Source organism: Rhinoderma darwinii, chromosome 3, assembly GCF_050947455.1.
Source record: "Rhinoderma darwinii isolate aRhiDar2 chromosome 3, aRhiDar2.hap1, whole genome shotgun sequence".
Taxonomy (NCBI): Eukaryota; Metazoa; Chordata; class Amphibia; order Anura; family Rhinodermatidae; genus Rhinoderma; species Rhinoderma darwinii.
Window position 1 is genome coordinate 310435457 of NC_134689.1, and position 25880 is coordinate 310461336.

At 41.3% G+C, this 25880-nt stretch overlaps 1 protein-coding gene across 6 annotated transcripts in view; it reads right to left on the bottom strand.

Annotated features, from left to right (window-relative positions):
* Window positions 1-17351: 17351 nt before the first annotated feature.
* Window positions 17352-25880, bottom strand: part of AKAP13 (A-kinase anchoring protein 13) — a 246255-nt gene continuing 237726 nt past the window's right edge. For 5 of the 6 annotated variants that reach the window (XM_075858212.1, XM_075858211.1, XM_075858213.1 and 2 more), the window contains 7 exons: window positions 25407-25568; window positions 25142-25212; window positions 24139-24177; window positions 23975-24049; window positions 23715-23882; window positions 19673-19979; window positions 17352-18705 (listed from right to left, as the gene is read on the bottom strand). In XM_075858212.1, the coding sequence (XP_075714327.1) occupies window positions 18656-18705; window positions 19673-19979; window positions 23715-23882; window positions 23975-24049; window positions 24139-24177; window positions 25142-25212; window positions 25407-25568 (872 nt within the window). In that variant the 3' untranslated portion in view covers window positions 17352-18655. The remainder of the gene's footprint in view (window positions 18706-19672; window positions 19980-23714; window positions 23883-23974; window positions 24050-24138; window positions 24178-25141; window positions 25213-25406; window positions 25569-25880) is intronic. The other variant, XM_075858210.1, reaches the window with a different exon arrangement.

Genomic DNA, 25880 nt, shown 5'->3' on the forward strand with positions numbered 1-25880 from the left:
TTTTATTTTGTTCTCCCCAGCGCTATTTTCCACTGCAGAAATTCCATTTAAAAAAACCTGCGATTTTTGTTTTAGGCATTGTGTTACGCAGCCTATATGACCCGTGGGAACCCGGCCTTAGAGAATCATCTTCGAGTTCTGCATACATCTGAGAATCCTAGAAAACAGTAAGGATTTAGAAAGCAGAGCTCACTCACCTTCTCCGGCCCCCTGAAAGACACTTTGCCATGCCATACAGAGGCTGTAACTGCCCCCACTGGGTTTACCTTTGATCTAGAGCAGGGGTCTCAAACTCGGCCGGGTAAGTGGGCCGCATATAGAAAAAATGGGAAGTTAACGGGCCGCATTACTTTCAAATTTGATACAATACAAAATTATTGTTAATCAATTAGTTATTTGAACTACTATAACACTATATTACTATAATAATAATAATAATAATACTACATTACTACAATACTACATTACTATAATAATAGCGCTAGGTTTAAAATGTGAGATATTTTTCCACGTGCTTATTTCAACAATCCAGCTTTCCAGTTTAAGTGTCGCTAAATGCAGTCCGGCGGTTCAGTTAGCACAGATGTCAAGATTGGGCAGCCCCTTTTTAGATAGTGCCGCAGTGCCCTCTGTGGATGCTGCCGCAGTGCCCTCTGTGGATAATGCAACACACCCCTAGATAAGGCCACAGTGCCCTCTGTAGATAAGGCCACAGTGCCCTCTGTAGATAAGGCCACAGTGCCCTCTGTAGATAATGCAACACACCCCTAGATAATGCCAGTGTCCTCTTCAGATACTGTCACACCCACTTGTAGATAACGCCACAGTGCCCTCTGTAGAGGCTGCCACAGTGCCCTCTGTAGAGGCTGCCACAGTGCCCTCTGTAGAGGCTGCTCCAGTGCCCTCTGTAGAGGCTGCCCCAGTGCCCTCTGTAGAGGCTGCCCCAGTGCCCTCTGTAGAGGCTGCCCCAGTGCCCTCTGTAGAGGCTGCCCCAGTGCCCTCTGTAGAGGCTGCCCCAGTGCCCTCTGTAGAGGCTGCCCCAGTGCCCTCTGTAGAGGCTGCCCCAGTGATGTCAGGGGCTTGCCCAGAGCTGGAGTCCCAGGCAGAGCGCTAGTAGGCTCTTCCTGGGACTCCAGCTGTGCTCCTGACATCACTGGGACACCTGCTCTGGGGAAGCCCCTGACATCATTGTCGATGTATGGACAGCGATGTCAGAGGCTTCCCCAGAGTCCCGGAGCAGAGCCGATAATAGCGCTCTGCCCGCGACTCCGCTCTGGGGAAGACCCTGACACACTGTCCATATATGGGCAGCGATGTCAGGGAATTCCACAGAGTCCCGGAGCAGAGCCGACACCAGCGCTCTGCTCGGGACTCCGGCTCTGGGGAAGCCCCAGACATCGCTGTTCATATGTGGACAGCGATGTCAGGGAATTCCACAGAGTCCCGGAGCAGAGCCGACACCAGCGCTCTGCTCGGGACTCCGGCTCTGGGGAAGCCCCAGACATCGCTGTTCATATGTGTACAGCGATGTCAGGGAATTCCAGAGTCTCGGAGCAGAGCCGATACTAGCGGCTCTGTGTCCCGCGGGCCGCAGATAACAGCCCCAGGGGCCGCATGCGGCCCGCGGGCCGCTTGCTTGAGACCCCTGATCTAGAGCATTGTTATTTTAAATATCACATACCTTGGACTTTCCGTTATCATATCCTTTTCGGTTTCCATTAACAGAATAGTTACAGGTGCTTTTTTTTTTGTTTGTTTCTTTACTTGTTGGACACATCACAAATTATTTGCAATTGGCATCAAAATGTTTTATTTTTAGCTAATATAATAGTGCAGAAGAAGACACAGAGGGAACACGGAATTTATGAAATAACTTTTCAAACTTATTAAATCTCTGAAATGAATATTGGAAACCACCCCAATGCTAACATGATTTTTAACCCCTTAGTGTCTAAGCCTGTTTTGGCCTTCAGGACCAGTCCCATTTTTGCAAATCTGACATGTGTCACTTTATGTGGTAATAACTCCAGAATGCTTTTACCTATCCAAGCGATTCTGGGATTGTTTTCTCGTGACATGTTGTACTTTATGGTACTGAAAAAATTTTGTCATTAAATTCAATATTTATTTGTAAGAAACGCCAAGATTTAGAGAAAATTAGCAAAAATTAGCATTTTTCTAAATTTTAATGTATTTACTTGTAAAACAGATAGTAATACCACACAAAATACATACTAGTTTATATTTCCCATATGTCTACTTTGTTTGCGTCATTTTTTTTAACATTCTTTTATTTTTCTAGGACGTTACAAGGCTTAGAACTTTAGCAGCAATTTCTCATATTTTCAAGAAAATTTCAAAAGGCTATTTTTTCAGGGACCAGTTCAGTTCTGAAATGGCTTTGAGGGCCTTATATATTAGAAAGTCACCATAAATCACCCCATTTTGAAAACTGCACCCCTCAAAGTATTCAAAACAGCATTCACAAAGTATTTTAGCCCTTTAGGCGTTTCACAGGAATTAAAGCAATGTAGAGGTGAAATTTACAAATTTCATTTTTTTTCTTCAAAAATTCATTTGTAATAAATTTTTTCTGTACCACAGAAGGTTTTACCCAAGAAATGCAACTCAATATTTATTGCCCAGATTCTGCAGTTTTTAGAAATACCCCACATGTGGCCCTAGCGCGGTCATGGACTGAAACACAGGCCTCAGAAGCAAAGGAGCACCTAGTGGATTTTGGGCCTCTATTTTATTAGAATATATTTTAGGTACCATGTCAGGTGTGAGGAGGCCTTGTGCTGCCAAAACAGTGGAAACACCCCAAAAGTGACCCCATTTTGGAAACTATACCCCTCAAGGAATTTATCTATGGGTATAGTTAGCATTTTGAACCCACTGTTTTTTTGCTAAATTTATTTGAATTAGTATGTGAAGGTGAAAATCTACTTTTTTTGTGAAAAAATTAGGAAATTTTAAATTTTTACAAGGAATAAAGTAGAAAAAACACCCCAACATATGTAAAGCAATGTCTTCCGATTATAGCAATACCCCATATGTGGTAATAAATTGCTGTTTGGACCCACAGCAGGACTCAGAAGGGAAGGAGCACCATTTGGATTTTGGATTTCTGATTTTGCTGGAATAGTTTTCAGTGCCGTGTCGCGTTTGCAATGCACTGGAGGGAAGAAAACCGTGGAAACCCCCCAATAGTGACCCCATTTTGGAAACTATACCCCTCAAGGAATTTATCTATGGGTATAGTTAGCATTTTGAACCCACAGTTTTTTTGCTAAATTTATTTGAATTAGTATGTGAAGATGAAAATCTACTTTTTTTCTGAAAAAAGGTAGCCATTTTTAATTTTTACAAGGAATAAAGGAGAAAAAGCGCCCCAACATTTGTAAAACAATTTCTCCTGATTACGTAAATACCCCATATGTGGTAATAAACTACTGTTTGGACCCACACCGGGGCTTAGAAGGGAAGGAGCGCTATTTGGCTTTTGGAGCTCAAATTTAGCTGGAATGATTTTGGGTGTCATGTCGAATTTGCAAAGCCCCTGAGAGACCGAAACAGTGGAAGCCCCCGAAAAGTAACCCCATTTGGGAAACTACACCACTTAAGGAATCTATCTAGGGGTATAGTGAGCATTTAGGCCCCACACGTCTTTTGCAGAATTAATTAGAATTAGGCCGTGAAAATTAATATCAACATTATTTCCACTAAAATGTTGAATTTTTTCAATTTCACAAAGGATAAACGAGAAAATGCACCCCAACGTTTGTAAAGCAATTTCTCCCGAGTACGTCTATACCCCACATGTGGTCATAAATGTTTTTTCATTAGAAAGTAATTAACCCTTTACGAACTGATTCATGTTTTGCTTTTTAGTTTTTCCTCCCCGCTTTCCAAGAGCCACTACTTTTTTATTTTTCTGTCAATAGAGCGGTGTGGGGGCTTATTTTTTGCGGGACGAGCTGTCGTTTTTATTGGTACCATTTTTTGGTACGATGCCATATCGGTGGACATAAACGGCTGTTTGGGCACGCTGTAGGGCTCAGAAGGGAGGGACGCCATTTGGCTTTTGGAGCGCATATTTTGCTTGGTAGTAGCTCTGGCGTTTTGCTGGTATTTCAGTTTATAATGTTGGGGCACATGTAGGCTGGGCAGAGTACATCAGGGGCATAATAAGAGGGTATAATAATGGTTGTAAATAAATAATAACCCACAGATATGTGGCCAGTGTCGCACTGATAAATGGTGCCCGATCTTATCCACTTTTGGAACACACTGTACATTTTGCATCGCCATAATCTGGGAGCCGGAACTTTTTTTATTTTTTCACCACCGGAGCCGTGTGAGGGCTTATTTGTTGCGGGACAATCTGTAATTTTCATTGGTACCATTTTGGGGTACATGCGATTTTGTTGATCACTTTTTATTCAATTTTTCGGCAAGCCAGGTGACCAAAAACCATCAATTCTGACAATGATTTTTATTTATTTTTGACGGCGTTTACCCTGGGCTATAAATGACTATTATACTTTATTCTGCGGGTCGGTACGATTACGGCGATACCATATGTATATAGGGTTTTTTATGTTTTGCAGCGTTTGAGCAATAAAATAACTTATTTAGAAAATAAATGTATTTTCTGTGTCACCGTATTCTGAGAGCCATAACTTTTTTATTTTTCAGTCAAAAAAGCTGTGTAATGGCTTGCTTTTTGCGGGACAGGTTGTAGTTTGTATGGGTACTATTTTGGCGTACATGCGACTTTTTGATCACTTTTTATTACATATTTTGTGAGGGGTGGTGACCAAAAAATAGTGATTCTGGCATTGTTTTTCGTTTATTTTTTTTGCGGCGTTCACTGTGCGGGAAAAATAATATTATAGTTTTATAGTTGGGGTCGTTACGAACGCGGTGATACCAAATATGTGTACTTTTTTTTTACGTGTTCATTTTTTTTCCTATAATGAAAGACTTATTATAGGAAAAAAAGCAGTTCTTGTTTATATCACTTATAACTTTTATTTTTACACTTTTTTTAAAACATTTTTATTCTTTTTTTTACTTTTTTCACTTGTCCCACTAGGGGACACTTAGACTTGCAGCTCTGATCGCTGCTGGAATACATTACACTACACACGTAGTGTAATGCATTTCAACTGTCATTGTGACGTGACAGTCACACTGACAGGAAGCCTACGACGACCACCCTCGGGGTGGTCCTCATAGGCTTCTGTACATGGCAACCCGGAAGCCATTGTCTGGCGTCCGGTTGCCATGGGTACCATCGCCAGCCCCCGTGATTTCACATGGGGGCTGCCGATCGGCGCTAAAGACCTTAATTGTGGCGTTCAAAATCGAGCGCCGCAATTAAGGGGTTAACTGCCGATATCAGCGGCGACAGGCCGCTGATCGGCAACGGGGAGAGCAGGGCTGACACCCTGCACAGTTAACCACCGCTGCGGTGTAGCGCCGCGCGGCGGTTAACTGTCAAAGCACTGCCGTAACTGTACGTCAAGGTGCGCGAACTTACTGCTCACCATGACGTACAGTTACGTCATGGTGCGTTAAGGGGTTAATGTATTTTCTTGAAAATCAAATAAAAAGAATATTGTGGAGTACATACATCATAACCCCTCTTTCCCTCTACAACCCATACAAAGCAAACGATAATTAAAAGTTAACCCCCCCCCCCCCACTACCACTTTCCTGAGTATATTTAGCATTTTCACTTTTTTCTTAAAACTTACACCTTGATTCTGGTACAACCCCTATAAGGGTTATATTATTAACAATTATCACCTATCCACAAGATAGGTGATAATTGTCTGATCGCTGGGGGCCCTACTGCTAGAACACCCACCAACCACGAGAATGGGGGTCCCCATTCCACATCATTCTATAGCAGTGAGGAGGACTTTGAATGGAGCATCAATCGAGCATTCAGTTCTGCTCCATTTAAAGTCTGAAAAAAAAAACTGCGTTTGACTTTCTCTGTCAGTCCTATTGATATTGAATGAAGAGGCAGGTGCATGCTCGACTGCTGCTGTATTCAAGCTACTCCTCATTACGGGGGTGCGGTGAGGAGCGGGGGGGGGGGGGGTGGCATGGCACTCCCGTTCTTGCAATCGTTCTGTGGGTCCCCCAGCGATTATCACCTATCCTATGAAGAATTCTCAATTCTTGTGCAACCCCTTTAAATACAGTTTGGTCTTTCACCCAAGACGTCCATCCAATCAGCATTGAGTTCTTACGCCAAATTCATACTGAAAAAATACTGTTTATTGCCCCCAGCACCGAAATTATTCGTTTTGCCTTTTTTGCTATTGTAAAGGTTCTAGTATCCTCAAAATGATGGATAAAACTCTACAAGGGAGTCTAAAATAATCTATGCCTAGCAAGGTCAGTGCTGGGCGGCAAACTAGTCAAAAGAAATTTTGTTACATATGTGGTTGACACGTAACAGGGACCCTTCCATTCTGCAATCTCTAGCACATAAGCTAGAGCACTTTCAAAGGAAGCGATTTTTCATGGTTCTTAGAACTGGTTGTTTAACCCCTTAATGACGCAGCCTACTTTGGGCTTTAAGGCTCAGAGCCCATTTTTCAAATCTGACATATTTCACTTTATGTGGTAATCGCTTCGGAATGCTTTTACCTATCCAAGCAATTCTGAGATTGTTTTCTCGTGACACATTGGGCTTTATGTTGGTCGTAAAATTTGGTCAATACAGTGAGTGTTTATTTGTGAAAAATAGCAAAATTGAGAAAATTTTGAAAAATTTCATATTTCAAAATGTCATTTTTTTATTTATTTAAATGTATCTGCTTGTAAGGCAGATGGTTATACCACACAAAATAGTTACTAATCAACATGTCCCATATGTCTACTTTATGTTGGCATAATTTTTTGAACATTCTTTTATTTTTCTAGGACGTTACAAAGCTTAGAACATAACCAGAAATTTCTCTTATTTTCAAGAAAAGTTCAAAAGCCTTTTTTTTTAGGTACCATTTCAGTTCTATGTATTAGAAACCCCCATAAACACCCAGTTTAAAAACTAGACCCCTCAAAGTACTCAAAACATCATTTAGAAAGTTTCTTTTAACCCTTTAGGCGTTTCTCAGGAATTAATGCAAAGTGGAGGTGAAATTTGCAAATTTCATTTTTCTTGCAGAAATTCTATTTTAATCAAGTTTTTCTGTAACACATAAGGTTTGACCAGAGAAACACTACTAAATATGTATTGCCCACAATCTGAAGTTTTTAGAAATACCCCACATGTGGCCCTAGTATGCAAGTAGACTAAAACACAGGCCTCAGAAGCAAAGAAGCACCTAGTGCATTTTGGGGCCTCTTTTTTTATTAGAATATATTTTAGACACCATGCCGGGTTTCAAGAGGACGTGTGGTGCCAAAACAGTAGAAATCCCCAAAAAGTGACATTTTGGAAACAATATTAATTTATGGGTGTTGTGACCATTTAGACCCCACAGTTGCTCCACAGAACTTATTTGAATTGGGCTGTGAATTAAAAAAAATTGAATATTTTCCAATAATACGTAGTTTTTGCTCAAAATGTCTTATTTTTTACAAGGAATAAAATACCACATTTTGTTGCCCAATTTCTTCTGAGTGCGGCAATACCCCATTTGTGGTGATATACTGCCGTTTGGGCCCGTGGCAGGGCTCAGAAAGGAAGGAGCGCTATGTGTTCTTTGGAGTCCAGATTTTGCCTGATTGGTTTTCAGGTGCCATGTCGCATTTGCAGAGCCCTAGAGGTACCAGTACAGTTGAACCCCCCGAGAAGTGACCCCATTTAAAAAAATATATTGTGCCCAGCATGTGCCAGCGGAGATACGCACCCCATAAACTGTAATGAGGGTTCTCCTGGGTATGGCAATACTCTACATGTAGCTGTTATTAGCTGCCTGGGCACACGGCAGGGCTCGGAAGGAAAGGACCACCATTTGGCCTACTGGAGCTTTTCTGGTGCTAAGTCATGTATGCAGAAGCCCCTGAGGTACCAGTACAGTTGAAACACCCGAGAAGTGACCCCATTTTAAAAACTACACCCCTTAAGACATTCATCTAGAGGTGTAGTGAGCATTTTGACCCCACAGGTACTGTGTAAAAGATAATGCGCCTCAGATGGTGCAGAGTGAGATTCGCAAATAAATAAATATATATATATATATATATATATATATATATAAAATTCAAAAAAATGAAATCCAAAAAAATGAAGAGGCAGCACTCCTTGGAGTGCTGCCTCTTCATTTTTTTGGATTTCATTAACAAGGGTTCCTAGCCTCAACCTAGGAGGCCTGAACCCACTGCTGTTGCTGTGCTGCTTTATTCTTTTTCTCTATATATATATATATATATATATATATATATATATATATATATATATATATATATATATATATATATATATAGACAAACAAAGAAAAATCCAAAGAAAAATCCAGCAGCACCGGTGAATGAGAAAAGATGGGTGCAAATCCCAGGGAGCCGACCAAGCTCTCAATATCCACAGAAATACAAAAATAGGCAGCACACCATAGATGAAGTGAAAAAAAGGGTACTTGGGGCCAATAAAGTACCCTTTTTTTCACTTCATCTATGGTGTGCTGCCTATTTTTGTATTTCTGTATATATATATATATATATATATATATATATATAAAATGAATAACGAAAATCTTGCAGCACTCCAATAAGAAAAATCGTGAAGTTTATTCAGCCCACATCAAGCAAAGGTGCAACGTTTCTGTCCTACAATAGGACCTTTCTCAAGTATACTTGAGAAAGGTCCTATTGTAGGACAGAAACATTGCACCTTTGCTTGATGTGGACTGAATAAACATCACGATTTTTCTTATTGGAGTGCTGCAAGATTTTCTTTATTCATATCTGTACTTAGTCCAAGGATCGGCACTACTTGCTGGGCACCCAGATATACATACAATTCCTTCCTGAAGGGAGTGCTGCTGTTTTTCTCCGTTGTGTGTATATATATATATATATATATATATATATATATATATATATATATATATATATGCCATTTCAGTGTCCGATATATTGTGCCCAGCATGTGCCAGCGGAGATATACACCCCAATAAACTGTAATGTGGGTTCTCCCGTGTACGGCAATACCCTACATGTGGCCGTTATCTGCTGCCTGGGCACACAGCAGCGATCAGAAGGGAAAGATGAGGGGGATAAGCTGTGCGGCGTGCATCAGGGTAAATTCAAAAGCAAGGGATGTATGATAAATTCTAAAACACTCTTTCATACAAAGCCCTTTTTTTTTTCTGGACACGTGTCACATTGGTATATTGTGTCCTTCCTTATCCCCCTCTTATAGCAGACTCTGCACCTCTTGACTTTTTCCCTTCTTGCCAGTTTGGGGAGCTTCTCCTGGAAAATGTAGCCCTGGTACTATGTGTGTGGCCTGGCTTCCAGAAGTACTGGGTCCCCCCTCTTCCTGGTCCCTAAAGATTAGGTTCTTGATAACCACCTCTTGAAATTCCAGGAAAGTTCCCCTCTGGCCTGCACATCGACGTGGCATGTACGCATTGTACGATGCCATCGGAATGATCTGCACGGCCAGCTTCTTATACCATACCGCATGGCGCTGTAGGGCGTCAGGACTTGATCTGACAAGTCCTCCCCTCCCATGTACCTATTGTAGTCCAGGATGCAGTCTGGTTCGGGGGTCTCTGTACTGGTACCTCGTACAGGTACATGGGTACTGGTGTGGCCATGTATTGTTGTCAATACAAGGACATCTCTCTTGTCCTTGTACTTGACACACAATATGTTGCTGCTAGAATGTGCCCTGCTCTCACCCCATCAGAGTGTTTGCCCAAGCAGAGTCTTAGGGAGGCCTCTCAAATTTTTTCTAGCCGGGCACTGAAATGGTCTAATAGGGGTCCCTGTTTATACAAACGGTCAAAACTGGGGTCATCTCAGGGTGGGCACTGCTCATTATCAGCATAATGTAAGAAGCGAAGTATTGCCTCATAACGCATCCTGTACATGGCCATGCGGTACATCGGGGTGTGGTATAAGATGTCTGTGCTCCAGTAGGTCCTAATGGATGGCTTTTTCAGAAGCTCCATGTTCAAGAGCAGTCCCCAGAATTTGCCGAACTGTGCTGAGTCTACAGGAGTCTACAGGAGTCCACCTGTGGGATTGGGCATAAAATGATGTGGGGTTCTTTGTTATATACTGTTGGGCATATAAATTTGTCTGGGACACCATAAGCTCTATAAATTCATCCGTGAAAAAGAACTTGAAAAAGTCCATTCCACTGAGCCCTGCCGTATTAAATTTTATCCCTGGGCTGCCTGTGTACTCAGGGATTTGGGGCTCGTAATTGTCTGGTGTGGTGGTCCAAATGGGGTCACTTCGCTCAGAGGTTTCAACTGTTGCGGGGTCACTTCGCTCAGGGGTTTCAACTGTGGTGGAGGTCCTGGGGCGTCTCCTAGGGGGTCCCTCCTCTTCATCACTGGATGAGGAAGTCGATAAATAAAAGAGAGTCTCGCCATCTGACGAGTTTGTGTCAGAGGCAAGAAACGCATAGGCCTCTTCCAGAGAAAATTACCTTTGGGACATATTTTATTATTTATGTGTTACACGTGTATTGTGTATACAGCAAAATGTGTTCTCTTGCACAGGCAGAGCGTGTGTGCTTGACAAGAACAAAATAAAAGTATACTTTTATTAGTACTAGTAGAAGCAACAGACTGCTACCTAAAACTTTTTCGTTTGTTTTTATAGAGCGATTCCCTGACACTAATAAACCCTAAGGCTATGTTCACACGGAGTATTTTGGGGGAGGAATATCTGCCTCAAAATTCCGTTTGGAACTTTGAGGCAGATATTCCTCTCCCTGCACGCCGATTTTCGCGGCAATTATCGCGCCGTTTTTCGCCCGCGGCCATTGAGCGCCGCGGGCATAAAACAGCGAGAAATACGCTTTCTCCTGCCTCCCATTGAAGTCAATGGGAGGTCAGAGGCGGAAGCGCCCGAAGATAGGGCATGTCACTTCTTTTTCCCGCGAGGCAGTTTTACTGCTCGCGGGAAAAAGACGCCGACGCCTCCCATTGAAATCAATGGGAGGCGTTCTCGGGCCTTTTTTGCCGAGTTTTGCGACGCGGTTTCCGCGTCAAAAAACTCGGCAAAATACCCCGTGTGAACATAGCCTAATACTAGCTGAGATGCTGCAGATAAAAAAAAAAGTTTAGATACTTAGTTATGTTTCTTTTTTTTGTTTTAATAGAACGAGTGAACTTCCCTGACACTAAACCCAACTATGGCGACGATTCCCTGACACTAAACCTAACTAGATTATTCTGAACTTTCCTGACGCTAAACCTAACTACGGTGACGGGTGCCTAACACTAAACCTATCTAGGATTATTCTGAGCTTTCTTCACGCTAACAACTAATTTTATGTGAACTTCCCCGACGCTAAACCGAACTAAAGTGATGGATCCCTAACGCTAAACAGAACTACGGTGACCGATTCCTGACGCTATACCAAACTACGCTTTTTGATGGTCCCCTGACACTAACACCAAACTATCTGCTGACTTTCTAAACTGACTTTTTTTAAATATTTTTATTGTTATTTTTATAACTTTTATTATATTTTATAAAAAAAATAAAATAATAATCCCCAGGGACCAAAATGTAGCCCTGAAGACTCAAAAGTGGTCATTGATCACTGACCAAAAACGTGGGTGACTAGGGGAACACAAGGACAGGAGTGGGATAGTGGAAGTGGATAGAAGGTGGGAAAAGTTTTGAAACTACTGCTACACAGTTTTTTTTTCTAAACTAAACTGCACTGCCTCACGCCACAACCGCTCTCAACGACTCTCAAACTCCAACAGAGTGCGGGTGTGGCAGGATCGGAGGTCAGAGCAGTAAATTATGTATACGATCGCTGCTATTGATCCGTCGTCACTAACTAACCAATAGCAGCGATCGCGGAGGCGGGACCACTATGATTGGTCCCTGCACACTGAGCTGTGATAGCCTGCTGTCGGAAACAGCAGGCATCACAGCTCGATGAAACGCCAGGGGAAAATGGTGGTGCATTTTCCCCTGGACGTACTATTCCGGCACTGAGCGCAAACGATGCGCTTAATGCGACGGAATAGTACGTCGCTGAGTGCGAAGGTGTTAAAAACCATCTGGACAGCGATTCCAGAATCATGTGTTTTAGTCGTGGTTGTGGTGTCGTTTATTCGCAATGACTTGTTATGAGAGAACTTTGATAACTGTACTGTAATAAGCCGATCACCCATGTTCACATCACATGACCAAGAGAGGTTTTCATTCCCTGGAAGTAAACAATGGTGCCTATTTATTGATGGCAAACAAGGATCTTGGAAATGGGGGGGGGGGGGGGGGGATTGATCCACAAAGTATATTACAAAATTGAATCATTTTCCATTATACAATGAATAAGCCTTATTTGCTAAAACCGGAATAATAAATAATGAGAAGACAAGAAAATCTAGATAAAGAATTACATTTATTTAGAGAAGTTTGCCTTTACAGCAGGCAACTAAGAAAAATAGATAAATTAACGCTAGTTACAGAGAAAACTTGCATATTACAGAAAAACGGTCATGACTTGTACAGTTATAACTTTTTACATTATTTACACATTAACATAAAATAATTAACTTCGGTTTCAATTTTTACAGATTTAGAAAAACACCACAATAGCATTTAGCACAAAACGTCTGCGTCATTTAAGAAATGCATTTTACAATGTGAGAAGAGACACGACACAAACCCCCAGCTCGCTGGCTTCTCACTACTGCCCCCCACAAGAGGAGCAGCCGCGTGCTGGGATCTGTAAATGACACTACATGTACCGGAGTACAGGCATTTATAGAACGTATACATGGTACGATGAACCTCCGGAGCAATGTTCGTACTATATAATACATGACACCACAGAGATAATATATGATTAGTACAGACAGGATGAAATGGGATTTAATGGATTGTCCAAAACGTGTCCTATTTTCATCTAGTAATGTATCTGGTCATACATTTAATATGTAACAAAACAGCCAGAGTGCAGGGGCATGGCTGGGGGCAGCCAACAAAGGACTTTGCCTTGGCCAGGGTATTTAGATACAGGGATGGGGGCAGCAAACTGAACCTTTGCCCTGGGTGAGGAAAGCCTAGCTATGGCTCTGCAGAATGACCTAAACCATTTGTTCTGATAAATTCATCTTCAATACTTACATGTGTAATGTGAAGAATTCTAGGACATTAAACTCACAGTTTGAGGACAACACCTCAGTCGTCATAACCAATATAGTAGGGACTGCAAACTTTATAGTGTAGGTAGACATAGGCGGTCATAACCGCGGTGCAGTGGGAATCGGATTTCACCGCCTGTTTCCGGCTCTATATGAACAATATGCTAATATTTGTTCATTCAAACTAAATTTAAGAAACGTGCTTTCTACCTAAACCACCACGGTGGAGTGCAGTACACAGCTCCACACATCCCACATCTGTCTCTCAGAACATCAATTCGTACATTACTTTGTTTCACTCATGAACGCAAGTAATATAAGTTACGACTTCTAAGGACGGCCTAGACACTACACAACCGGATAGCAAACCAGAGCAGCACCACGTACCCCGATATGCATGGAAGAGCAAGATACCAGATCTGGCTAGACATTCATTTCCCCTTGGCTCAATATCATTATTTTCAATGATACTAAAGCTGAGGGAGACCAACCATTTCATGCAGTCCTACAAAAGTAAGCTATAAACCGGAAGAGAAAACATGATGTGAGACAAGGGCACGGAAAAGGGTGATGTTCCTATCTGCCCTGTCCTGCAGGGGACATGTCCAAACCAGGGGGAGAAGGAAAAAGAAAAAAATAAATGTAACAAAAAACACTATTGAAGAACATTAACAACCCATAATAAACTGTAACATTGTAACGTACACTTTCTAATACAGTTTCGATTTGCACTGCAGTTACCTTGGCAGTCAAGGAAAACGCCTCTTCTTCCCGACATGTGCTGCCTGTTTGTTACACAGGGCATGGAGTACAGTTTTCTGTGATATTAGACCACCGTCCACACACATAAGTGCTCTTATTTCTCAGAAAAGAAGTTGGGTGAGGTCTAAAGCAGCAATAAATCAAATGATGCACGTTAAAGCTTCAAGAAAGGGGCTTTATACCCAACATAAATCCCATAGCCGACACGTTGCTACCAGGCCGGAGCCCGAACCTGTACAGTCTATGATCAGAACGCGCTGACCCACAAGAATACACAATGCTAAAATACTGTTTACAACACAAAAATGGAAATAATATGCACTAATATACAATGTATAGATTGGGAGGGTCTCCGTGGCCTGGGATATTTGGCTTCTCAAAGTTTCCTTTATATTTACAGCATTTTTACATTATCATCAATACAACAAGAATTTTCTTCAAAAGCACCCAAGCTAACATAATGGCTCCGTCCCAAAACACGAATATTAACGTAAAGGTGGGTCTATTGAAAAATACGAGTGACAGACCAGTGGCAACGTCCCTGTACAAAGAATGTGAATGTAGTGTACGCCTGCTGCATATAAGGCCTCTCTGAAAACTAGAGCAACCAATGAAAGCAGTGATCTGATTGATTCCTTTGTCTGCGCTTCCATCTATACATGACGCTACTCTGCGGCTGCCGATTCAGGTCACATAGCATGTACACATTCTGCATTATAGGTTCAGTCACACATGTAACAACAACCAATCTGCTCCTGAATGTCATTCTGAAGACATGAAGGGGAAAATAACTAAGACTGACGAAGATTTCTGCTATAGTATACGCCAATTTCTGGCAGAGATTATACAAAATCTGTTGAGCCGCGGGTGGACCCGCCCCTCGCACCAAGCCCCACCCACTTGTTAGAAAAATGTAAAGATTGGTGTAAAATCAAAATTGATGCAAATTTTTGTGAAAATAGGCGTGCTTCAAAATGTACATAACCTTTTTCGACAGAATACTGGTGAAAATTGCTTAATAAATCCCCTATGTATGGAAATTAAAGAAATGGAAGGAGTTGCCTTATCTCAAGAACCCCCTTTTTTTTTTTTTTTTAAATGAAGGCTGCCAGGCGATCAACTGAACTGAAAACTCGAGCCGAACGAACGTTGCGGCCAGCCAACCAAATGTTGTATTTCATAATAGCCATTCTAAATTATGGCCGTCCACGTAAATAATAAATTGTTTGGGTCCATCTGAGTGGGAGCCACTGATATTTCGTGTCTGTCCGCTTTGGCTCAGAGTGGGGGTTCCCAAGCTGGGGACCCCCCTCTTTGATGTCTATATGCCCCAATAGGGCATAAGGAAGCGAGTCTTCTTAGTGAAAACCATTTTAGGTATTTGATTGGTTGCCATTGACCTACATTTTTTGGGATTAACATAACCCCGGCATTAGGACAGGGCTACAAAGAAACTAATATGAACTGCAAACAAGTTGCGCAGCTCGTGTGATTTTTACATGCGATATATGAACAAAGTCTCGTAACGTGAAAAGATTCCCCTGTAGGAATAATACAAATTTCATGTGGGGGGAAATGCAAATGAAGTGCAGAAGCAACAAAAACGTCTGTATTTTCTGTGCTTTTGGGGTAGCACACACGCAGATTTGCTGCAGACATCTCTGAGACGCCCCATACATCTGACTGGGTCCTGCATAGATCCATGCACATGCCCATGCAGGAGCAGATGTATGGGACACATTTTTCAGTTCTAGAAATGTCTGCAATGAATCTGCCGTGTGCGGAAATCCTATCAGACATGAAAACCACTGACGGTGCAGCCATGCCTTAGTGATTCAGTCATAGAGGGCGCACATTCTGCATTGGGGAATACACCGGACTCACTTCCCAGGTTCCTTCACCATCAGTGATTGTCGGTTTGTTTTTTTTAAGAATTTGGCTGGAATGGCAAATGCCTTGTGTAAAGTGCATAGTGGTGCCATACTGGGAGTAGTCCTGGTGTGTTGTGTATTTACCACGATAAAGGCGGACTCTCCCGCAAAGTCACTATTTATGTGTCTCCGATAGCATGTGAACAGCAGCGTTCTCTAAATAAGGCCCCATGCACACAAATGTAATTTTGATCCGCAATTACGGATCCGTAATTGCAGATCAAAGTACGGATCCATTAATTTCTATTGCCCGCGGACACCTTCCCGCCTATTTACGGGAAGGTGTCCGGGACGTATAAAGCATCCACAAAAAATAGGACATGTCCTAGTTTTTATTTTACGGATCGTGCTCCTATACTTTATAATGGGAACACATCCCGCAAATGTGGGTGACTGTTCGCGGCTGTAATCACAGACCATGTTTACGGCTACGGCTGTGTGCAGGGGGCCTGACTGCCTATACTCAGAGCACCTATGTATGCGCTTTATTTCTAATACATTTTGTTAATATACTTCTCTAAAAAAAAAAATCGAAGTTTTGGGGGTTACATTTTTTTTTTCTCCGTAACTTCTTTATAGTAACTATACTGCACCTACACTAACAGCGCAGTGATCCTATTAAAAGGGCTCAGATAATCATTCAGGCTGGATTCACATACACCATTTTTGTGCGTTTTTATTTTTTATAATGCAGCCATATGTAATATTAAAGTCTATAGTAAAATATAAAATGCACAACAGACAACTGCGTTTTTTGCTTGAGGCAATTATGTGGTCAGGGTGTTTTTTTTCCCCCCCAAATGCACCATGCTCTGGGTATGGTATTTTTCAGGCGTTTTTCCCATAGGCTTCCCTATAGGAATTAAAAAATGACAGAAAAAAGCATATACAAAATGGCACCAAATGAAAAACGCCAAGGTTCTCTGTCATGAGCTTCGGCACGGCTCTAGTTCGGTCACGTCTACATCAGTTGGTTACAATTACTGATAAATGCTGTTGGTTTGGACGTGGTATGGTGATTTATCAAAAGTAGTGCAAAGGAAAAAGTAGTTGCCCATAGCAACCAATGAGATTTTAGCCTTTGGTAAATGAGATGGATTCTGAGGGGTTGCTATGGGCAACTCCTCCTCTTTTCCTTTGCATTACTTTTGATAAATCTCCACCAATGACTACTCAAATATCAAACAACCTTATCTGTAAGGCGCTAGATTCTTCCGATATGAAAAAAAATAAAAAAAAATCAGTCAGTCAGTCTAGTGGTCATCAGACTATATCCCCACTGCGGACAAACTCAAGACGCATTAAGAGGAGTGTGTGAAATGGAGAAGGGGGTTCTTTGTTTGGAAAAAAAAAAAGGCGGGATAGAACTAGGGCTTCAAGGACCTCGCTGTATAGAAGAACGATGATATATTGGATCCATCGAATGACTAGTTGCTATGGGTTACATCACACTGCTTTAAGCTGTGCTACGGACGTAAGCTCCAGTATATGCACACATTACAATTATGACCCATTAAGCATATAACTATATAAAGAAGAAGAAGAATGGCTGAAGCCATGTCAACCGTGATAAACAACAGGTCTGACAGTATTTGTGCAGAGAGCAGAACTCCGTAATGGGACAGAACGGAAGCGGATTATAATGTTTATGAGGGTTTACTTCCACAGAACACTAAAGATAGGGTGACATAAAAAAGTAAACTCGCATAACACAATCTGTGCGAGAGTGGAATCTTAGGCCCTGTTCACACAGTTTTTTTTTGGCGCTGATTTTGATGTGGAAACCGCATCGGAATCAGCGTAAAAAACAAGGCCAAAATCGCCCCCATTGATTACAATGGGAGACCGAGGTGTGTTTTTTCAAGCTTTTTTCCCTGAAGGAATTCTGAGGCAGATTTTTTCTGCATGAAAAAAAAAAAAAAAAAAAAGACTGAACAGGGCCTTACTGTGGTCACAAGGCATACTTGGCATAAAGCTGACTAGCTCCAGTAAGCCCAAAGCGCCATCTACTGGCAAAAAGCAAGATGTGACACCATGACTTGTGCATTTGTACCAACCACAAGAAAACCATGATGTCTCCTAGCTGAGTACTGCCAAACCGACAATTTCATTTAGGGTCAAATCATCGCCTTATTTACCCATCGAGACATCAACTTCAATAACAAATCTTTTCTTCAACATATATGCAGTCTTATCAAGAATAACCACAACACTATAGGCAGGAAGGTAGCAGCGAGTATTCAGAGCTAAACAGTTGGGCACCAAATATAAAACCCTAAAATGTGATATCTTCTCAGTGGTGTTGGTAACGTCATGAGCTGTATAATGAAGGCCCCGGGCACATCACTATGTACCTTTAGCCGTTACACGTGGTTAGAAAGCATAGCTTGTGGTGACCTTTCCTCGGGTTATGCTCCCATTATCCTATACGACAAAGGCTCCAGAAACATGGCAGGCTCGTGAATAACACAGTGGTACGGAGATTCTCAGGGAGCAGTAAATAAGCAGTATTGCAAACCTCTGTAAAGAAAGTAAAACCAATAGGAGATTCCCCGCTCTTACTATATCAAATGGTGGCCAATATCCCAATGTGGAATGAGAATGTACAGTAATCCGCATGTACAGATGTCCTCGACTGGAAGATCAGCAGAAGATCTCTTCATCCTGAGACACTCCCTCAATGTGAACAGAATCTGAAAAATCAACACTGAAGCTCTCATTTCGTACAACAAAGCTTTTTATATTCGCTTTATAACCATTTGCCACAAATGCCTTTCTCTTGAACTCAACAATCAAATAACAGCAACTGTACATGTGTGGATTCAATGACAATTTACCATCAGTGTCTGAGGAGCTAACCCAAAGGTGACCACCAATATGGCGGCCATTCCTGGCATCACATTGTCAGAACCATTTAAACCCTTGAATATCCTCTCCAAACTAACATTTCCTGGTTACCCACAGATTGAAGCTGGTTTTACACATGCCTATAGGGACAAACCAGGAGATGATCAGACACAATGGATGTTAACCAGTTCTATACTTTGGGGCAGATTTACTAAGACTGGCGTTCCATACAGCCGCCTTAGTGAACTACTACGCCGGAGTAAGATGTGACAGATTTATTAAGAGGCGCACGCCTTATATGTGACGTAGCACTCCACGTCATCAGGCCTGCGTCACGCTGCCCAGCATTACTACGTTGTATAAGTCTCGTCATGCTAAGGGGACCCGGAGGGAAAAAGACGAGCGGGGAGGTGAGAATAGTTTTTTTTTAAATTAAACTGTCCAAAAGGAAGGTAGGGTAGTGGGGTGTGTTTTCCAATCTGGGGGAGCAAGATACAGGCCTCTACCTTGTTACTCCCCATCGATAATTTAAGGCCGTTTTCTGGCGTAAATTATGATAAATTCATCAGGTCACTGTGTCCCCGCCCCTTTTTGTAAAATCCCGCCCCTTTACATAAAAGTGGCGAGTGCAGTGTGAAAGGGCAAATTTGAACGTTTTCTATGACAGGAAAGTGGCGCAGAAAGGTTGATAAAGTCCCCCCTAAGTTGTTAAACTCAAACAGCCCACAAACTATAATCCCCTGCTGTGTTTAACCATCACGTACACTACAAAATAAAAATGTATATCAATATTAGTGCAGTTTTTTTACTCACCAGAGTTTGGACAATTATTTCCTTTAGATTTCTTCTTTTTCTCCTTTTTTTCCTTGGTTTTTGATAGGTTAAACAGGCGATTAGTGGTGGGGCCCTCCACTGGTTTGTTAGTTTGGCTTCCAAGCAAACTGAAGTGGCCTTTTCCTTTTTGCTTACTCTCTGTCCGTGACAGTGTGTCCTTTTTGGGTACAGCAGAGGGTTTAGAGTCCAAGAGCTCCTGTTTTGGTGCGCTAGAATATCTTTTTAAAGAATCCGTGCCATCAGGCAGTGGGGGGCCCTTGGCCAGTTTTTCTTGTTGAAGCGGAACCTAAACAAAATAGAAAAACATTCAATTTCCAGAATGTTATTTTGTATTTGTATGAACACCCTCCAGTGATAGGGCCCTGGATCCACAACCACACAAAAGCTTCTTGTATTACTAGACGTCACGACTTGTACAACTAGACAAGTAATGCACTATTCCTAACTTATTATAATGGCTTGATCAACAATATTTTTTGTGAGTTTAGAGTCTTCTCTACATAAAACTCCTAGGACTTATTTGAGCAATTATGGGCAAAATAAAACTTCATCCAACTTTCCATAAATGTAATTTCTCATGTGTTTCATTGATAAGATGTAAGTATGTAGAAGAGAAATAATGGTCTTAAATTCAGACGGCTTAGATGCATCAAATCTATCATACTGAATAATACAACTTTATACTTACTTTTGGTTGGCTTACTTTTTTTGCAACCAAAACGTGGCGCATCAAAAGACATGCCGCCTTTCACTCGGCCACACATTTCTCGCTAAGCCCCTTTTAGGCTGATTCGCAAAAATGGTCAAACAATTTGAGCCAGAATTTCTGCATATTTTGGTTGTATATCTGCCCCAATGTGTCTGCTCATTTTTTTTTTTTTTAAATGCTACAGTTATATTTAAAGGCCATGAAAACCTTTGAAAGGGATTTTTGTAATTATTAATAAAAATGTCAGTCCGTGTGATTGGTGCAACGTTATAGTTTTTATTAAATATTATTTTTACTTTTTGGAGCTACAGTTGCTTTGTATTCTCTATACAGAGCAGCTGTATCGTTCGCTAAATCCTGTTCCCGTCAGGTCCACGGGACTGCCTGGTTCAGTAAAAGCGGGTTCTGCGGGTCTCTGACAGCCAGGATCCCCCTGTTATCCATCACATCTAAATTCATAACTTATATGTGATAGGTTACAGGTGGATCCTACGTGTCATTGACACTGAACCCATCAGGTCCGCGGGACTGACTGATTCAGGTCATAACGAACGATACAGCTGCTCTGTATAGAGAATGCAAAGCAGCTATAAAACTACGTATAAAGTTGCACCAATCACACAGACTGATATTTTTATTAAAAAAAATAAAAAATAAATGCCTTTCAAAGGTTTACATAGCCTTTAGGTTTTAAAACTTCCCTGGGGCGACCACATTGGAGACATACTACATTCATGTATTGTCTGTATAAACAGTACAGCAGGGTGTGTGCGCTTTATGGCTGCTGCAATAAATTGGAGTCAATTGACAAAGAAAGGTCTTGGATCATCATGGTCTTCAGGTAGTGATGGAGTACAGCCCCCTCCCCACAGAGTGACAGGGTAGATGCAAACCAAGTGTTATCTGTGTATAGTGCAAGGGTCCTATTAAACAGCCCGACTTGGGCTGTGGAAACAAGTGCCAATCAACGAGACAGCTCCTTGATCAGCGCTTGTTTCCTTCTTTCACAAGGAGTTCTGTATGGGGATGAGCGATCATTCCTACAATCGCTCGTCCCCCATACATTATCATCATGTCGGCAGCACATCTCCCTGTTTACACAGAGAGATGTGCTGCCTACCTACTACGATAATATTTTAGGCTGCAGAAATGATACGATAAGCCCTGACTGTTGCTAACAGCCTCTGGCTTCAGGGCAACGATCGGAGACCAATAGCAGTGGTCTCCGGTCATGTGAGCCCATTTAACCCCTCAGATGCGGCATCTCAGTGTTTTAGAGGGAGCAGGCTCTCTCTCTCACCCCATCAGCAAACCCGCGATGCAATTCAGGGGTGTCGATCATTTTATGGCAGTCTAACAAAGACCAGAGGCATGGCCGCCTGTCAGTTTTACACTGACCGTCAATAATACACTGCAATACAAAAGTATTGCAGTGTATTATAAAAGCGATCAAATGTAAAGTTTAAAAAGTTTAGGAAAGTTTATAATAAAAAAATTTCACGTAAATTTTTTTTTTGAAAAACACACTACATATTTGGTATCGCCGCGTCCGCAACGACCCCAACTATAAAAAGATTAAATTATTAAACCCGGAGGGTGAACGCCGTAAAAAATAAGAAACAATGCCAGAATTGCTGTTTTCTGTACCATTTCGCATTTACTCCAAAATGAAACCAATAATAACTACAAGTCGTCCCGAACCCTCATATAGCTATGTCAGCAGAAAAATAAAAAAGTTATGGCTCTTAAAATAGTGACACAAAAACAAAAAAATTTGAATCAAAAGTGTTTTTACTGTGTAAAAGTAGTAAAACATAAAAAAAACTATATAAATTTGGTATCGTAACGACCCGCTGAATAAAGACTATTATTTTATTTATACCACACTGTAAACGGCGTAAATTTAAGACGCAAAAAAGAATGGCAAAATTTCAGGTTTTTTTTTCATTACCCCACCAAAAAAAGTTAATAAATTATATGTACCCCAAAATGGTGCTATTAAAAAATACACCTTGTCCCGCAAGTTCTTATACAGCTATGTCGATGGAAAAATGTAAAAAAGTTACAGCTCTTTGAATGAGATGATGGAAAAACTTAAAAAAATTGCTTGGTCATTAAAGAGGCTCTGTCACCACATTATAAGTGGCCTATCTTGTACATAATGTGATCGGCGCTGTAATGTAGATAACATCAGTGGTTTTTATTTAGAAAAACGATCATTTTTGGCAGAGTTATGACCTATATTAGCTTTATGCTAATGAGTTTCTTAATGGACAACTGGGCGTGTTTTACTTTTTGACCAAGTGGACATCGTACAGAGGAGTGTATGACGCTGACCAATCAGTATCATACGCTTCTCTCCATTCATTTACACAGCATATAGTGATCTTATTACATCACTATGTGCAGCCACATAAACACACTATAACGTTACTCAAGTGTCCGGAGAGTGAATATACATCCCCTCCAGTCGGGACGTGATGTCTATTCACAATCCTGACACTTCTGTAGCGTCTGTGTGATATTTACAGCAAGGCAAGCTGGCTGGAGGTAATGTATATTCACTCTCAGGACACTTGAGCAACGTTATAGTGTGTTTATATGGCTGCACATAGTGATGTAATAATATCGCTATGTGCTGTGTAAATGAATGGAGAGAAGTGTATGACGCTGATTGGTCACTGATGTGTCAGCGTCATACACTTCTCTCCACAACGCCCACTTGGTCAAAAAGTAAAATACGCCCAGTTGTCCATTAAGAAACTCATTAGCATAAAGCTAAAATAGGTCATAACTCCGTCAAAAATGATCGTTTTTCTAAAGAAAAACCACTGCTGTAATCTACATTACAGCACCGATCACATTCTGTAGGAGATAGGGCACTTATAATGTGGTGACAGAGCCTCTTTAAGGTTTAAAATACCTTCAGTATTAAGGGGTTAAGATATTGTAGCACACATCTCCCCTTGTCCATGTTGCCACGTGCCGTCTCCTAGGCTCCTATATTAACATCTACTGCAATGCTCCAATTACAATAAGAAGGATCCATACAACAAGGCTGCTGTACTGGTATCTTAGGGTACACATCATCTCGACTTCAATGTTATGGACAGTATGCAGAATTGACATGGGGAGAACTGTCCTGCAATTATTCACACAGTATATAGTGAAAACATGACTTGATATTAATATATACATTTTACAGGCGGTACACTTGAAAACGGCTGCATCTCTCATTCGCAATCTTTCTAATCTGAGTTTTCTAGGGTAAGCACTCCAGAACTATCAGTCCCATCCTTTCAGGCGCACTACCTGGTGGTCGGTTTGTTGCTTTTCCAGATTAACAATGTCCTGTAGCAGTTGCTCCACCTTTTCTTGTTCAGTCAAAGACTTTGGTTTTGAAGATGTCCGGGTGAGGGGTTTCTCACTTAGTCTCAGCTTCTGATGCTCAATAAAGGTATCTTGTTGCAGCACCACAGCCTACAAAAATGACATTCATTAAACCACTTTATCGGTCAGGCTTAATAAAAGATTAAAAAAAAAATAAAGCAAAAGAAAGACACTAAAAGTACCTGTAAGTTACTCAGAAGTTGGTGAAGATTGGTGACAGTTTGGAGAACGTGCTGCCAGGAGGCAAAAGAAAAAGTCTAAATCATTAAAGAAGTTATTAATGAAAGCCAATGAGTTACCTTACACGGTGCAAACACATAGGACAGAAACCCAATATAAAACTTACCTCCCCATTTCTCTTCAGCATAACACTGGGACACACTCCCTACAGGATATAACAAAGTAGTACTTTAGGAAAGGTTTTATATGTTAGAGTAATGTGCAATAGCTTAGGCTAGATCAATGTATGTTATGTAATGAATGCTGATTACTTTACGCTTTGGGAAAAAAAATTATAAAAATATTAGGCAGGACTAACATTCATGATCGATTCTACATGAACTCAATCAGTAGTAATCTTCAGCGTGCCTGCTCTTCCTTGGCTCCCATATTCAGCACAATATTGCTGTGCTGCTCCTGCTTTATTCTAATAGCAGCAGTACAGCACAGATGGAAAGAAGGTCAGGCTGCAATATCTGAACCAGCGCCATCAGCTGCCATTCTCACTAGATTGAAGGATTGACCAGAACAGTGTATTTACACATTCCAGTTTGGTGTTTTTTTGCTGCGATTATTAAAAAAAAAAAACAACACCACAAATTTAAATAATTAAGCAGTTCTACAAAAAACGCTTTGGTTTTTCAAAAAACGTAGCATTTTTGTGAGCACACCCTGGATACACCCTAAGGCCTCATACACATGTCAGAGCAATGTGCAATAATACACTGTCCTGGGGCACATGTTCACGTGGCCTTAGCAACTGGCCCAACCTGCCCTCCCAGCAGTGTCTCCCGACCTTAGATCTAAACTTCAGGCAGCAGCGTTATTGAGTAACACTTTGAGGTTGGTGTCCGTTCCAATAATTTGCCGTAATAGTTAAATCCAGATTAGTTGTGTCACAAAGAAAACCTGAACTCTCCTTTGGGAAGTTGCACTATCATTGTGCCACAACGGTGGCATGTCTTTAATGGAAATTATGTGGATTTATGGAATTATGTGGATCTGTTGCAGTTAAGAGATCACAGCAATTTACATATCTATGTATACCCCTCATTATACAAGAAACAATGTAATACAAGACAAAAAAGTTTGCTGGGCAGGCCAATTATTAACACAGAAGACACCAGTACCTTTTTCAGACCGCTGTCAGATTCTGTCCTCCGTAAATCCTGTGAATCTTCTCCCTCGTCTTTCTCTCCACCTTCAAGTGTGAAATAAGATCAATTATGTGTTTTGCATTGTATTCACTAGAAAAATGATCTGCTTTTTGATATCTTATTAAAATAAAGGTCAAATGTAGCTTCAATGTGCACCAAAGATTTGAGAAGTGTGCATAAGGGGTATAAACAGATAGATTCCTGTTGAGTATGTGTAAATACAGTGCATTATACTTACTTTTAGAAGCATTAAGTTGATGGCTGTCGAAACCTCCAAACGTTTCTGCTCGTCGAGGTAAAGAAACGGAGCCCACACCAGCTTCCAGGTCTGCAGGACTGGGAACCTGCTGAACTATGCTGCTCCACAGATTCTGGTTTAACAATACTTGAAGCATCTCAACTGGTAGATAAAAAACAGTAATAAAAGTTTTTTAAAAGTTCAACCAGTTTGGACAGCCCTCATCTAGAAGTCTTATTAGGGCCCCGCTCTAGTACCCAGAGTAGGAGTTACTACAAAGAGCAGTTCTACCAGTGGGCGCCACATACTACATTTTTACATGTGTTATCAAGGCTCCACCTGTTGCCTCCTTCGATAACAACTGATTGAGGGGGTCCCAGCTCCCTAAATCCTACGATTATAGAAAGATGCTCTTAATACAAACGACATAATGTTATTCCATGTATTCAGTGTGCAGTTTTTTCTTTAATATTA